Raw genomic sequence first — 17,400 nt, forward strand, 5'->3', positions numbered from 1 at the left:
CATCATTACTTTATATGCCCTATGACTGAACACTTCTTCTGACACTACTTACATTTAACCCACTAAATGCTAACACCGTTAGGTGCCATCTGTTTTCATTTTATACATTATTTTCTAACATTAAGGGCGTATCTTTACTAGACACATTCTTCTGCCATTAAGGCACTAATGCGGCACCTACTAGGCTTTGTTGGCAGAAGGGGAACCTTGGATGTTCAAAGAAACCGTAAGATAAATTCTATCATCCATCATCTACTGGAAGACCCTTTTCACGAGAATGAAACATTCACAAATTTCGCGAGGAGCCAAGATTCAGGAAATTAAAATGCACACAAAAGTTTTGTCTACACAATACATTGAATGCCAGTGACAATTCGCAAAAATTTCATCCCATTAAAAAGGCCGTCAGCTCCAATGCGCAAAAGTTTCATGCTGCGAATATTCTGGTCTGACAGTTTTCCAGTGGCTTGTTGATTTAATTTTTCCCAGTGCAGAGCTCAGATGCTCAGATGCACCCTTTGGCCACGTTACAGCCACGTAGAGAATGAATAATTCTGCACCATCAACACAGAACATCACAACATACATTTCTCCCACTTGCCCAATTTGGATAAGGGCCTAACACAAGAGGGCAAGTTGCTCAAATACTGTGCTCGACGGCAAGTTTTAAGTAGCTGTGGGCAGGCAGGCAAGTGGGTTTGTAGCACCCACTTAACATACCTTGGCCCGAAGCTGCTGCAGCTGTTGTTCCAGCCTCTCCTTCTCCTCCCTCAGAAGTCTGTTACTGTCTGTCATGACGTTAAGGTTCTGGACCTTCTTCATCAGTTCCTGGTGCTGGGCTGACGTCTGGACCAGGACCTAAGGGAGGGGGGGGGGGGGGGGGGGGGGGGGTAGAGGTGGATTTAAGCATGCTTATCTTTTTTAAAGTCCTTTTTTCTCAATTGTTTCATTTTCTATCTCAGAAGAAGGCTGGATAGCCCAGATTCAGCAGCACTAGCTGGTCTATCATGGGGTCCACTTGGGTGTGAGGTGGACCACTCCACCAGGTTATGCACCTTGCTCCTTACGATGAATGAATAAAACCTGATTTTTTTACATGCATGAGTTGTGACTCTCTCTCACAAGATTTCCATTATATGTCCTATCCAAGGAACAGAGTGTTTTGCCTCTTACTAGAGGGGATGGTATGATTACACACAACATGCTCAGCTAGATTCAGAAATTGAACCCAGGTTATATGGATTGGGAGGAAGACATGCTACTGACTGAGCCAAATCACTGCCCTAAATTTGGTGCCGCTGGACATTTTCATATCCCATATAATGTTTCTCAAGACTGCTTGGACTGTGACATACACTTGGGCATGACCAGATATTTTAATATCTCCTACATACAACGTCTCTTTCTAGGTCTTGTGAGGTCTGCCCTGTGATCTTCAACCAGAAGCCGACAAGTTTGTAGCTATTATCATTTTAAGCAAAGATAGTCTAAGGTGAAGATGGTAAAAAGACAGCAAAAGCATAAAGCAGGGCTCAACATCGGCTGTGGCCCATTGGCCCCTGGCCACTAAAAATTGGTGGAAGGCCGCCAAACTTTCAAAAAGCATATCCTTCGGTGGCCAGATCGGGCAACTAAGATAAGATTCAAAATAAACTGCTTAGTTCCTTCTTTTCAGTGCCAGTACATTTCTTTTTCAGGCCATCAGCATTACAAATCTAATGATTTTAGTGGCCCAAGTGGGCCAACAGAAAAAGGAGTTATGGTAAAGTCAGGATTCCTTCTAGTAGGAAAACACCAACCTGTGCTCTCTCCCTCTCTCCTGTGAGGCTCTTCTGGGCCTGGTCAAGCTGGTTGGCAAGATGGTCACTCTTGTGTTTCAGCCTCAAGGTCTCAGCCTGGGCCAGCTCAAAGCGGCTCTCCGCTATCTCCTTCTCCCTCCTCAGGAATCTGAGCAAAATGCAGGACAAGGTGATAATATAAATCAGCTTAGTTATGTCACAGGTTCTAACCTATAAACACATGTCTTATGTCTGTTGTAACTTTCATAAATCACGGTTACAGGATGTATCTTACCTTAATCTTTCACATCAGAAATATAATTCTCATTCAGTCTTCTAAAAGTAAAGCACACTTCAATTTAGTATTCTCATACATAAGGAATACATCAATAAAATCATTATTCACCACAACCCCTCATTACCACAATCAGAGCAACCTTCAATATCATTACCACCACCACCATAATAACCAGTGTCATCACCATTATTCCCATTACCACCAACACCACCATCACAATCATCATCACTACCACCAACAACACCACTATTACCATCCGCACCACTACCATCATCATTACCACCATCATTCCCATGATCACAATCATCATCATCTTTCGTTCTCACTTGATGACTTCTAGGAGCTGCTCAGCCGACTTGTCCTCCTCCCTGAGAGAGATGTTTGCTTCAGTAAACTCCCTGCCATGGGAGGATATCTTCAGCATCTTGTTACTCAGCTGTGAACAGAATGAAATCAAAAGTAACATTACACAAGGTGATACAAATACTTCACATTAGCCACTGCCCTCAACAGAAAGCTGCATATTTTAGAAATATACACAAAAACCTTCAAATTTTAATCTACAATACACTGTAAGTGTGGAATATTTGCAGTGTATAAATTAAAGAAAATATGCACTTGACAGACCTATAATGAAAACAACATCCAAACAGTTCTGGAAATATTCACTTATGTACAAAATTACTCATTCACACAAATATAAGCATACGCAGTAATGAAATTTACTCAGCACACAAAATTATAGTGCAAACATTCCAAATTTTAGATAAGGAATGCAATTGATACCATTTGTGGCCCTAGCATTTTGTTGTGTTGTCTGTGTACATTTGGTCATTTATGCATGCACTTTATATATTTCAGTGCCCATCTTTCACAGGAATTAAAATATTACGAGGCAATTATTCACAAGACGTGTGGGAGCAGCTTCTGATCTCTCATGTTTGTTCACACTTGGACAGAGATAGAAGTAGAATCAGAAATAAAATTCAAAGCAGAAAGATGATCTGAACATAGGAATGTTGGATATCAAGCTCATGTTCTTCATGTACCTATTGTCAGTTTATCTGTTTCCCCACTTCTTTTCATAATCTCACTATGTTTCTTCAATGTTGTTACTGTTTTATATCTATATTTCTGTAATTGTTCATATACAGTTGTAAAACATGTATTTTATAAATATAATGGATTGGAAATATAGATTGAATTGAATTGAATTGAATTGAATTGAATTGAATTGAATTGAATTGAATTGACTTGAACTGAATTGAATTGAATTGAATTGAATTGAACTGAATTGAATTGAATTGAATTAAATTGAATTGCACTGAACTGAATTGAATTGAACTGAATTGAATTGATTGGAATTGTTTGGAATTGAACCGTAGTGAACTGAAGTGAATTGAAGTGAACTGAACTGAAGAGAACTGAATTGAACCGAGTTGACTAAATTGTCATGTATTGTTGCACAGGGTGGGGGTTGGGGTTGGGGTGGGGGTTTCTGCTCCCAATAGAACTGTGCAAAATTTCTCCTATGTCTTATCTTACCGCCTCCAGTTGTTGGTGGAGCACCTGGTTCTGTTTCTCCAGCTCCTTGGCCCTCCCTGCATTCTGTTCTGCCTCCTCCTTCTGCATCCGCAACTGTTCTTTCCAGGATGACTGCAAAAAGGAGATACATACATGCAACTTTTCTTCCTTCCTTCCTTCCTTCATTTATTTTTCCTTCTTTCAGTTTTTTTTCTTGCTATCTTTCTTTCATTTGCCTTTCTTCTTCGATCATACTATTGTATCTTCCTTTCATTCTTTCTATATTTTCTGTCTATCTTTTTCATATTTAATTATGACACATAAATATAATTGTACATAATTTCTTTCTTATTTCCTTTCTGTGCACGAATCAAAAAGAGAGTGGGAGGATTCCATTTTTTTTTTTTTTTTGGGGGGGGGTGGATGAAAAATCTAATCATCCCTATGACATTTCCATGGTGCATAGTCAGTATCGTAAGAATGCTTATGACTACTACATTTGACATCTCAAAACTTCAATATATCACTCATATCTCTCTCTTTTTTTTTCTGGAGGTGCACACACAGAGTCAGCTATTAATTATTGTATCGTACTGTATCACATGTACTGTTCTTTCTTCTTCTTCAATTTCTTCTTCTTCTTCATTTATGGTTTTGGTGTTGCATTGTCCTCATGTTTTTGTTGTTTTTCTTCTTTTTTCTTTTTGGTTTTTTGTGCACTTAGAAACACCAGTATAAAGCACCTTATGAATGCAATTATTATTATCATTATTATTTCCTTACCTCCGAAGAGTTCAGTGCATCCTGGGCCTTCTTGGCTGCTTCCTCTGCCGCTGTCAGTTTACTGTTGTGGCTGGCAAGCTGGGAAGGTGACAAGTTACGTCCAAGTCACAAGAAAGCAATTGTTAGAATGCCACTGTTTTATCTCAACAATACAACCATTATATTATCATTACAACATAGCTTTTTGAGCATAACAATAGCATTATTCTACCATTATATCGATATAACTATTATTGCCACAACTATGCCACTAGATCCTATTCCATAACAATATCACCATTTCATCACCATTTCACTGTCTAAACATAACATTACAACATTTTGTTATGGCGAAGAAGTATATCTGTTCACAACTCTATCACAAAGAAGACTGAATGTTCTGGTTGAAAAGTGCAGAGTCATGATAATGCCTTAATGAAACTGTAACAATCGCAAAGTGTATTGGAGTAATGATTTGTGGGTTTCTCTAGTAATAGGTAGGCACTGAATTAAATCACAAGCCCTGACACTCTGGAGCCTTTTTAGGATCCATCTACACTATTTCTCTCCGCCTACGTGTACAGATAAGTCACCTGCTACCATGAAAAAAAAAGAAAACCCTGAAGTAGAATTATCTCTGACTGAGCCCATTTCAAAAGGTAAGGAGGAGTCCAGCCAGGAATTGGAGATGCTGGGATAATACAGTGAGCACATTTCAGATACAGGTTCAGATACATTTTAGATGCTTGGGACCACCGTCTCAAAATTGCATTGTTCTTGTAAGGAAGTGTCTTGCCTCTGAGTATTAAAGGGTTAAGGGATCCTTTCAGTAACACTGGTGACTTGTTGGCATGCAATCACAACAACCTTTTGAGATGGTAGTCATTAAAAGAGTTGAACCAGGGAACAAAACCCCAAACCATTTTCTATCTATCTCCTTCACTTTCTCTTACCTGTTCTTTGACTGTGACGAGCTGCTTCATGTCTGCTGCATGCAGGAGGAATTCCCTCTCATACTTGTCTTGCATCTTTGCAGAAAGACATAGAAGCAAAATCAATCAATAACATCCATGCCTTTAATTCAAATTAAGCATATTCATATACATATATTTCAGGTATGATCCTATATTTCATAATACAATAATAAAACCCACCATATTCTGTTCATATTCTGTTTTGAACAGTGCCATGGGTTTCTTTTCTAGGTAGAATGAGTGCTTTACAAGAGTTCACTGTCATTACAAACTTTTTCTCCCAATTCCACTTTGATCTGTCTACATCTGGGACACACACAATATCTCTGTCATGTGGCTCCAGGGAAAGATGCTTTTTTATAAAAGTCCCTGCCATAAACAGCCATACTGTCCTTTATTCACAGATCCCCAGTTGATGTCTCTTCCTTCTTACAAAGGCACATTGAGGAGCAAACATCATTCAGACTTATCCTCATCTTTATCTGTATCTTTGGTTTGTTTTTGCCGTTTTGTGTTTTAGCTTCTCTTTTTGTGGGTGGAGGAATCAGCCAGCTCACACACTTTGCGAAGAAAAGTAAACATTCACATTCGGTAGCAGTGAGAGTGCCTTTCACATGCTGTTGGTATGCACACCCACATGTAAGATTGCCTGCCGGTTATGTTCCTACATCTCCACTACCAATGATTTGTGTGCATAAGATTTTCACACACCACACAGAGACTATATGCGTACAAGTGTATGATATTCCTCACCTCTTTCGCAACTCTGGACTGCTCATGGCTATCCTGTCTTGCCATCTTCTCCTTGGCCTCTGCTTCATTTCGCCTCGCGAGGGCCTCCTTCAGCTCCTCCTGCAGCTTGCCGATGTTATTCCTCAGTTCAGATGTCTGTAAGAGGGGCCACAGGAAGATTTCAAATTTCACACGCAGCGCAATTATAGCATCATAGATCAAACCATCATTTCAAAATTCTACAATGCCAAACATTGAAACACTCTGATTCTGAATTTATAACTCTGATGATAAACAGCTGTAGGCTGGTCTATATTATAATAATATGGGTCCCAGACAAGTAACACATACGACAATTAGGTAACATGTATGCATTCCTGGAACTTAAGAAAAACTAAGAAGCAAACTCTTAATCACTACAAATTTTGTTATCATATCCATGATTACAATCATAAACTGAATCATGCCTATCAATGCATGTCAGAATAGAGGTGAGGGTTGCACTTTTTCAGAGACAGACCCAATGAAAGTTTGGAAAAGGAAAAACAGAGACAAGGTTTTAATAAGTGGTGTCCTTTGGTGGCCCATACTCCCAAACTCCTTAACTGTTCCCTGTATCAGTTATCATCATAATCACCACAAAATCATCATCTCCAATTTCATCATTAATATCATCACTGTCATCATTACAGCTATCATCATCCCATTTGTATCATTAATATCATCACCACCATCCTCTCCATACTAATCACCATAGTGACATGGTAATTCTTGTCACTGATTGCTTCCTGTCATCCTCATCACCATCTTATTCACCATTATCACTTTTATCATCATCACCTTCATCACCAGCATCAGCATCAGCACCATATTCATCACCCTCAAAAAAAATTGTCATTTATAATCATATTCTCTTCACTGCTACCTCATTCGTCATCATCACTTTCATCATTGTTATTATCACCTTCATCACCATCATCATCACCATCATCATCATCATCATAATCATCATCATCATCATCAATCATAATCATCATCATCATCATCATCATCATCATCATCATCTTTCTGTTGGCTTTATTCATAACCCATACCAGGACAATTACCCCCCAGCTAAATACCAGTTAATGATAGAGTTAGAGTAAAGATAAGGGCTAGGGCTAGGTCTAAGGTTAGAATTTGGGTTAGGGATAGGGCTAGGTTTAGGGTTAGAATTTGGATTTAGGGTTAGGATTAGGTTAAGGATTGGGATTATAGTTAGAGTCAGGGGAAGGTACTGGGGTAATTGTCCTGGTACCTTCATTACCATTACAGTCATCATTATCGTTGGTACATCAATACTACAACCAGCTTCTCATCACTATTATTACCTGGCTCTGGACAACTTCGTGAAGTTCCTTGTTCTCCGACTCTTTCTCCTCCCTTTCCTTCCTCAACTCTGTCACCTCCTTGTCCAGGGCATCACGCTCTGGAAACGGCAAAACAAGGAACAGATACATTTCTACGATGCAGCCTAGGTTAGTCTACATCTGGGACAAATACTGTTATGTCATCCATGAGGCACTAGGGTGGCTAGCTTTAAAGAGAAGACGCAAAGGCACTTGGCACCAAAGGCCACGCTGTTCTTGGATACAACTTCACATCATGTAAAAGCAATGGTTGAAAACACACCCCATCCACACTAAATCAAATAGCCCTCCTCTCCCCACTCTTTCCTATTGGTCTATTCTTTCTTCCAAGGGAAAATTATGGAGCAAGAAAAACAATATCCATGATAACAATCCACATCAAATATGATATCTCTATCTTTCACTGTTGTTTGTTTGTTTGTTTTTTTTTTGGAGGGGGGAGGGGGTGTTGCATTTTTTGTACCCTAAAAGCACAGTTCTTCTTATGAATTAGCTCACCTTCACTTCATAACTAATTGCAACATTGAGCAGGCTGGCCAAAATGTGTTTTCATGTGAATGAGTGTCAAAATTACTATCGAAATCCAACATTCTCACAGCAGATCTCTTCCTGTCTTTGAGAACAAGGGCAGAAAGTTGTTCCTCTGTCAAGTCTGAAGCATTTAATGGTCAACTTTATATCATATTCAACAGCCCAACATTTGCCAAACTACAGGACTGCAAGAGACTGAAACAAGACTATATAGTGAACAAATTTGCAGACTTGCCTTGTAGGGCCTCTTGGAGGCGTTTCTCCATTGTGGTCTTGAAGGTTTCGCTGGCTGCATTCTGCTCCTTCATGCTCTGCTCCACAGACTTGCTGATGGACTGGTAGTGGGTCCTCTGCTCCTCAAGCTTCTTCAATTGCTCCCTCAGGACTAAATGTGATGGGAATGTCAGAGATGTGATACCAGTCTCCCTTTCAAACTAACCAGTCTGCTATACTGTTTTCTTTCAATTTCATCAGCTTCACAATCTATCAGTATGTTTTTGCACTCTTACAAAGATTCTTATAATAACTTATTCATTGATACCCATTCTTTACCATCTCAGAGTAACTCCAGTGGCCTACACCGTCTGCCAGCATGATTCACACAATACATAGAGGAATATTAGTATACCAAACTACATTGGCACTGCTAAATTGAATTTGTCTTGTAACATCACAACTATTACAGATTTTCTTTACTCACCTAGAAAAGGAATTAGCGAATAACTAGGACTGATGGTGTAACTAGAAATGTCTCACTTCACACAATTAATTAAAAAGGAACTCCCAATTATATTCATCTTATCATGTTTTCAAAATTTGGAAGGATATTCATTAGTTTCTAGAAGGTACACTGTACTACTACTGTGACCAGGAAACTTATCCTTCAAACCACTATGTAATTGACCACCAACTCACTCTTTATCTGGCTCTCGGACATCCTCAGCTTGTTGCTGACCTCTTTCAGCTCGGTCTGGCTGACCGTCGTGGCACCTCCGTCTGTCTTCTCCAGAGCGGCCACAGCTGAGAGAAGCAACAGCAAAGGAGAGGAAAGTGTTTGTTTGTCCCTCGAGCAGACAGTCCAAATCAAGCATGTATTTGCAGAACAAAATGGTTACCACAGTTACTGATATTAATCCCTCTTGTAAGAAGATTCTACTTGACAACCTCACCACTACTGAGGAAGAGATACAACTTGGGAGGTCCAAGACAGGCACATGACGACATATCCACACAAAATGATTCGTTTTTAAATTAATTGCGAGAATAGAGAGCCTTTAACTGAACCATGAGGGAGTGAGAGGAAAATTAAACAAGGAAAAGTAGAAATTATGCGGTGCGTAACATATGTCCCCGCCGGAAGTAGCATTAAGTAGCAAAATGTACAATATAGGTAAAAAGATCAAGGTCAAAGGTCAAAGAAGTCAAAGGTCAAAATTCTATGTAGAAGTTTTGAAGCCCTCACCTAGTGCCATCACATAAAGCAAACGGAATCGAAATCGGGTTAGAAATGGCAAAGGGGTAGCATTTTGTAGCCAATGTACAATATAGGTAAAAAGATCAAGGTCAAAGGTCAAAGAAGTCAAAGGTCAAAATTCTATGTAGAAGTTTTGAAGCCCTCACCTAGCGCCATCACATAAAGCAAACGGAATCGAAATCGGGTTAGAAATGGCGAAGGAGTAGCATTTCGTAGCAAAATGTACAATACAGGTCAAAAATCAAGGTCAGAGGTCAAAGAAGTCAAAGGTCAAAATTCTGTGTAGAAGTTTTGAAGCCCTCACCTAGTGCCATAACTTAAAGTAAACAGAATTGAAATCGGGCTACAAATGGCGAAGGAGTAGCATTTTGTAGCAAAATGTACAATATAGGTCAAAAATCAAGGTCAAAAGTCAAAGAAGTCAAAGGTCAAAATTCTGTGTGGAAGTTTTGAAGCCCTCACCTAGTGCCATCACATAAAGCAAACGGAATCGAAATCGGGTTAGAAATGGCGAAGGAGTAGCATTTTGTAGGCAATGTACAAGATAGGTCAAAAATCAAGGTCAAAGGTCAAAGAAGTCAAAGGTCAAAATTCTGTGTATGTAGAAGTTTTGAAGCCCTCACCTAGTGCCATCATATAAAGCAAACGGAATCAAAATCGGGTTAGAAATGGCGATGGAGTAGCATTTTGAAGCAAAATGTACAATATAGGTCAAAGGTCAAGGTCAAAGGTCACAACTGAAATTCTGTATAGAAGTTTCAAAGCTCCCATGTAGTGCTATCATATAAAGCAAATAGAGTCAAAATCGGGTTAGAAATGGCAAAGGAGTAGCATTTTGAACATTTTGATCACACACGGACGCACAGACGGACGGACGGACAGACAGACAGACGGACGGACACACAGACACACACACGTACGGAGCCCGTTTCATAGTCCCCTGCTCGAACTCGTTCGGCGGGGACAAAAATATGTCCTGTTATATTTGCATGAACAACTACAAAACCTATCATGGGTCAAAGTTCACCTGTAAGACATCATATTCCGAAAATATGATACATCGAAAGGATGAATTCAAGAACCTTGACTCTAGAGAAAATCTTACACAAAACAGAATAAGCCACTTCATAGTTCCACTTTGCACATGGGCAGACAAAGGTCATTTGTTGTAACAGACATGGTGGATTTTAAAGTCACTGAGATAAGCATATGTGACGTAATGATAAATTCATGTCATGCCGCGAAAAAGGCCGTCTGTTCTAATTATCAAAAATTTCATGCCACAAAAATATCTTGCTTTACAGTATAAGGAAAAGAAATGCACATTAATGGTAGTACCTTCATTCTTCTCCTTGACAGCCGCCTCCAACTTGACTTGGGCCGCCGAGAGCTGGGCGTTGATGGTGGCGCTCTTCAGACGAGCGTCCTGAAGCTCGTTCCGTGCCTTGGTCAGCTCGCTGCGGGTCTTCTGGTGGCCATCGAGTTCGGAGTTCAGCTGGCGCTGGAGGTCGTGAACTTTGCCCTGTTTCAAGTGATGAATAGAAAGAGATGGCAACAATTCACACACTCTAACAATGCTGAAAAAGCTCACTCAAGGGTAAAAGACAACAGCTGAGTGGAAATTCAAAAGATGTCTTAAAAGAGAATTTTCACAGCTGAAACCCTTATCGTGGTGAAATCAAAATGTTCACCTGTAAACCTATACAGAAAGCTTGAAACCAAAAATTTGGACTTCTCACAACTGTACATGTATATTATAGGAACATCATGATGTATGAATAACTAGACTGATGTGACATAATGTGGTTGAATGGCCAATTACATGAAACTCTACATATCCAATATGAGTTGCACAGTTTTGCAGTAAAAAACAAGCAGATAAGCAAACCCCAAAAAACCCTAATGCATTATCATAATTATGAAGATAGCTCTATCAGTATGAGAGCATAATTTAAATGTCTGGGCTCTGTTTCCTAGAAACCTCGCAGGAAATTCCTAAGAATGGAAACAATCAATGTAACCTCACGGTCAACCACTGCGTCCTTACCATCCAAGACCTCAGAGCCGTCTTGTGCTCCTCGCTGTCCCCGTCCAGTCTTCGCCTGACCATGGTCAGTTCTCGCTGCAATGACTCCAGCTGATTGGTCATTCTGGTCTTGGCCTCAAACTCTGTCCTCTCGAGGTTATTCTGGGAGCAGAATGGCAAAGGAGAAGTGAGAATGAGATGCCCATCACTGGAGGTGAAGTGGAGGCCTAAATCTAAATCATATGCACTCTAAAATACCATTGCTAATCAGAAAAAAATAATAATTTGCTGGGGCAAAGTGAACTGTTATCTGTAGCATTGATACCCCAGTGAACCATCAGGCAACACAACTACCACCACTACCAAACCAATACCCCCACTAATACCACTACCACCAACATCACCATCTTTCATCTAATCAATCAAATCAAAATTGCATCGATGATGTACTGTCTTGTACACAGAATGCTTTTTGTGCTGCTTTGTTCAAGTTGTTGGTTTTTTTTAATTACACATGCGGAAATAAGTGAAAGTAAAAGAGAGTGACTCTTCCCAATGGTCTTCACCTGGATGGCCTGTAGGTTGGTCATGAGGAGATTCTCATTCTTGCACTTAGTGACCAGGGACTCCTTCTCCTGGTTCAACCTCATCTCCGCCTCCCTCAGCATCGTCTTCTCCGCCCGCAGGTTCTTGTTCTCCACCTCGGCCTTGTTCAGCCTCTCCCTCGTCGCCATCAGGTCCTGAGAGACAGACAGACAGACACACACACACACAGACAGAGGGAGAGAGAGAAAGAGTCATATCGGTGCCATGTAAGGGTGCGTTCGTGCGCTCTAAAGCAAACCAAAGTGAACCAAACCAAAGCATACCATACTGTACTGTGCCAGATTTGGAGCATTTGAGCACTCTGTTGGGAAAGTGTACCTCATGAGTTATTTCTAGAGGGGGTCACACAAGAGGGTCACTCATCAGGCACGATTAAACTACTTACAGATGTCCCGAACAAAGAGAATGAACTCTTCGCATTATGACGTATGTGCGTGTTCCGCGTATTCTTCACATGCAAACTTTTGGTACGCTTTTGGTACCCTTTTGAAGCACATCGCGAAGTGGTCCACTTTTAGCTTGGTTCAGCTCGGTACGGTACACTTATAGGAGTGTTCGAGCACTCCTCTTGTGTGGGTACAGTACGGTTCAGTTCGCTTTAGGACAGCACTTGAATGCACCCTAAGTTGGCAATAAGGTTCCCTTGTTGTGGGGACGGGGAAAAAAGAGAGGGGGGAGATTTGTAAAATAGGGAAACCCTGTTATAACAAGCTTGCTTGCAACAAGGTACTGCTTTTGAACAAGGTGTATTGGCAAGTCCTGATATTACATTACTGAATTTGGCTGGTCTCTTTTTTAGTATGTTTACAAGGTGCCCATCATTAACAAGGTAAATTTAGCATTCCTGATGACCTTGTCATAATGGGTTTCTGTGTATTGGTAGAAATGTGTGACATATTTCTGGGAGAGTTCTCTCTGTGGTATTAATGCACTAATAACACAATACGTATGTGATTGATAGTAAAACTGTTCCTTCTTTTTTTTTTCACTTCTCTATATTGAATGTTATTCCTTCTTCTGTCTATCAGTTACTTCTTCTTATTTTGTTTCAACTCTACTTTTCTTCTGTCAAAACTTCCTTCTGTCATCCCTACTTTCATGTCTTTCTTGCAGCTTTCCTTCTCTGTGCTTTATTCCATCCTCCTTGTTGTTGTCCATTTATTTTATTTTCCTACTCGTCAATCTTTCGCTCCCTCTGTCTTCTCCTTCATGCTCTCTTTTTTTCCCATCTTACTGAACAATTGTCATCATTCCTCCCCTTCTTTCCTTCCCTCCTTTCTTCTCAGTATGTCTACTTATCTATCATTCTTTCTCTTTTCTTTTCTTTTTTTCTACAAACCTGAGTGAGAGAGCTTGTGGTCTGTTGGAGCGCCACAATCTGGCTGGAGAACTTCTGGTTCTTGTCTGTGAGGGCGGCGATCTCCTTCTTGTACCCCTCCACATTGGACTGCAGGGTCCTGTACCGCTCACTGGAGAAGTCAAGCTGTGTGACAGGGAGGAAAATTAGCTTAGTATACAAATATACTTCGCCTTGGAGGGTTTCTGGCGAAAACTATGGGCAGAGGTGACTCTGATATTTCATCTTTATAAGCTAAAATATATTATATTAATACATATGCCCAGATATTCCTAAATTCGACACCAAATTGAATAAATTTTAGTGACTATCTTGGCAACATCACATTAAAGAAATATTCTAGATGACAGGGCACAAAAATGAATGGGTGAATAACACAAAGAAAAAAAAAATTAAATTGCTCTTGAACAAAAGCATTCATTCGGATTTATCATTGGCACAAAAGTCAACTTATCAAGGATAAAAACTGATATCTCAAAGTTATATGCACTGTAACTTTGGTTGTTTGACAAATACTTTGAACAAAATGATCTACAATTCTTCAACCTCTGAACTGATACCCCTTTCACGTTTAGCAAATTTCACCCAGAAGATCTTGTATCAAAGGTCTTTAATATGGGCAAAATACCAGATAAAATGCAGGGTGACTTTTTGGGAAAGTTACCCTCGAACCGTCCCCGTTAAACTCCGGTGGGGGGGGGGGGGGCTCCTGGAAGCTCCCAGGAGAAGCTGTAGTGTGAGAGGCATTGCGGTTAACTCCCGGATGAAAAGCGACAAGCCAGCATGCCAACAAGAAATTTTGTGCATTTGCGCAATAGTGTCACTTCCACTGCAAACGAGCAGACACAAGATATCCAAGTGGATTCTCCTTTGCTAGTTTCAGAGAAATTCTACAAGGATGTTCCCTGTAGATTCCAAGTGAATCTCCAAGGAAACATCCCGAGTGGCTAGTGTGAAAGGGGCATGACACTGAAGACCAGTTTTCCTCACCTGTGAAGACAGCTTTGCATTCTGCAGCCGAAAATTTGACGTCTCGCTGCGAAGTCTCTCAAGTTGACTGTTCAATATTCTGTACAGAAAGGAATATTTGATTGAAATGGGAAGATTTTTAAAAACCTTCTGTAAACACATACATTTACAAGTCATACAAATGCCAGCACACAATGAGACTTGCAGATAGGCAGCTTGACAATATGTTATGATTTGAATGGAATGAACCTTACGCAAGTTTTCACTCTAGATTCTTTGAGTACATATTGACATTCACATGCTCTTTGTGTCCAGATGTCAATAAAAATCCAACCCCATGGTAAACCATTTTCTGTTACAGGGAAAGAATATTACAGATAGATATGTATGATTTCAAATACAATGTATGTTTGTCTGTTTACGCATATTTATATCACTCATATTTTTTTTTTTCAATTTTACATCATCAAAAGCACTATAACTAAAAATAAGATTTAAAAAGGACAGGATACTAAATTAACTTACTGCTCATTTTCTGCCTTCTCCTTCCTGTAGGTGTCAAACTCAGTCTGCAGGGTTTCCATCGCTTTCTTGGCCTCCTGGTCGCTAGGCAACAGGATGCCTGGACTCTTCTGGCTGGCAGTGGTCACTAGAGGGCGCTTCTGACTCTGCTGAGGCGTTTTTGTCTCTGGTGAGCTGAATGATGTCGCCATGAGCTTGAAATTTGAAAGATTATTAAAATGGCATATTTATGTCTGTTTGTTTTTCGTGCATTTGTTTTACTGATGAGTTGCGCACAAATTCAACATTTTGTCAAGCTACTGAATGAAATGCTAGTACAACACTTTTTGATGTAACCATGTTAGCTGAAATTTGAATTGACACATACTAGTTAATGTATGCATTTAAAGTCAACCTTGCCTACGTGGAATCTATTTGGACTGAAGAAACAGCTTCCACTTAGATAAAATTTGACTTATGAGGGATTAAAATCAACTGAATATAAAGAGAAGAGGACTTGAAAAGACCTTTGACTTGGGCGATTATTCGACTTATGCGAGGTTGACTTAAGCAAGGTTGACTGTACCTTGACACAAAACTCAAGTGAAGTCTCTTCAGGACTTTGAGGGAACCTACAAAACCAGCAGGTATGGATGGATCAAGAAACACACCTGGGTTTCATGGCACAGAATGTGCCCTGAAATGAATTAAAATCCACAGTAAAACAAACAAACAAACGAGCAAACTTTGAGAGGCATGTGGAAAGCACCATGACTGTTTTGAGGCTTGCACAATATGCTCCAACACAGGCACAGAGTACCGAAGTGTGATGTCATAGCCATTCATCACTATGGAAACTAGTTCCAAACAGTACTCACCAAGCCTGAGTGTCTATGTGCGCATATGGTTCCAACCCAAGCTATATAACAAAAGACAGTGATATCATCACTTCAGTACTCTATTCTGGGCATATGGAATGTTCCACTCACCGGCGAGGGGGAAGAGCCTGTCTGTGCTAGAAGCACCTTGTACATGTCCCTCTGCCGTGCAATGGACTCTACCATTTCTGTCTGCCGTGTCCTGGCTGACCTCATCTCCTCCAGCTCTGACATGGCTTCTGTCAACTGTTGCTTCAGCTCTGCTGTCCTGCGTTGACAAGAAGGATCAACATACATACATACATACATTAATCCATACGGTTGTATATACCATGGTGGGACATGAAAATGCATACACATGAAAGTATTCATACATGCATACATTCATCCATGCAAACATTAATATACATTAGAACATTCATGCATGCATACAAAATGCATGCATACACATATGCATACAAACATACATATATATAGTACATTTGAACATTTATTCATACATACACAAACAGATACGAAATGCATACATACTTGTACATGTCCCCATTTATACATACATACGCACATACATACACACATACCTGTAAATTTATAGATATACAAACACATACAAATCTAAGGCCATTATATATACTTATCATCAGGTACATACAACTCTACGGCCATTATATATAATTATCAGCAGGTTCCTGTTCCACATAGGACTTGCTTTGCCAGCAACCACCAATGACAAGAACAACTATTATCATTAACAGGCACAAATCAGGCAAACTACATGGCAGTACAAGTGTGATCTATATGTAAAGGCCCCCCAAGTGATCTTTTGTTGAAAGTACAACAAATATTACAGGGCAAAAATAATACACCGTCATGAAAATATGTATGAGATGGTTTCTTTATTATAGGGCAGTATCTGTAATCAGTTCATCTTGAGGGACACGATTTTACATCATTCTAACACTAACAAGTACAATAAGCACACACTCACTTGCTTTGCAGCGTTTCCGATTCTTCCTTTTCTTGCTTTTCGCTCAGATCACGCACGACACCAAGGAGGCGCTCATTCTGTTCCTGCAGTTCTTGAATAGATCTGTCAAAAGAGAAAGATGGTAGACATGTTATCAGTTCTCTTTTGCTACAAGTAATTATAAGTATATACTAAGTTAAAAAAAAAAAAAAATGTCTTCAATCTGAAATGTGACCAAATTTGAGAAAGCAATGAAATGACAACACAAATTATACTTCAATTTTTATGCTTTTAGCATTGAAAACCTATGAGGTAACAAAATAACTCCACTGACAACAATGTTATTTGATATATGATAGAGTATACATATCCAAAAGACAATACATATCGTCGCTGGGGCGACAAGACCTCGTATCTACAAAATGTCAAATGTTCAGAAGAGCAAAAAAACATGGCTGCCAATGCACTGTATCAAATGGGAAAGCCTTTCCTTTGACATGCTGTTGTGGCTTCATTTTGGGGGCAAGACTTGCTATGATTTTGGACAGGACATCACTTAACTGATTATCTGGCCATTTATCCAAAAAAGCCATTTTCACTAAAATTTCAGATAC

The 17,400-nt window shown here is 39.8% G+C and overlaps 1 protein-coding gene across 1 annotated transcript in view; it reads right to left on the reverse strand.

Moving 5' to 3' along the window:
- Nucleotides 1-17,400, reverse strand: part of LOC139745067 (nucleoprotein TPR-like) — a 63,831-nt gene that overhangs the window by 28,327 nt on the left and 18,104 nt on the right. The window contains exons 15-32 of the mRNA XM_071655481.1: nt 16,808-16,909; nt 15,931-16,087; nt 14,966-15,156; nt 14,462-14,540; nt 13,454-13,597; nt 12,075-12,248; nt 11,530-11,670; nt 10,821-11,004; nt 8,924-9,028; nt 8,244-8,393; nt 7,439-7,536; nt 6,090-6,224; nt 5,316-5,390; nt 4,384-4,461; nt 3,622-3,732; nt 2,403-2,512; nt 1,800-1,947; nt 721-858 (exon numbers count right to left, since the gene is read on the reverse strand). Coding sequence (XP_071511582.1) covers nt 721-858; nt 1,800-1,947; nt 2,403-2,512; nt 3,622-3,732; nt 4,384-4,461; nt 5,316-5,390; nt 6,090-6,224; nt 7,439-7,536; nt 8,244-8,393; nt 8,924-9,028; nt 10,821-11,004; nt 11,530-11,670; nt 12,075-12,248; nt 13,454-13,597; nt 14,462-14,540; nt 14,966-15,156; nt 15,931-16,087; nt 16,808-16,909 — 2,320 coding nt within the window. The remainder of the gene's footprint in view (nt 1-720; nt 859-1,799; nt 1,948-2,402; nt 2,513-3,621; nt 3,733-4,383; nt 4,462-5,315; nt 5,391-6,089; nt 6,225-7,438; nt 7,537-8,243; nt 8,394-8,923; nt 9,029-10,820; nt 11,005-11,529; nt 11,671-12,074; nt 12,249-13,453; nt 13,598-14,461; nt 14,541-14,965; nt 15,157-15,930; nt 16,088-16,807; nt 16,910-17,400) is intronic.

Source organism: Diadema antillarum, unplaced genomic scaffold (genome assembly GCF_040938485.1).
Source record: "Diadema antillarum isolate AM-2024a unplaced genomic scaffold, OU_Dant_1.0 seq00001232_RagTag, whole genome shotgun sequence".
Classification (NCBI taxonomy): domain Eukaryota; kingdom Metazoa; phylum Echinodermata; class Echinoidea; order Diadematoida; family Diadematidae; genus Diadema; species Diadema antillarum.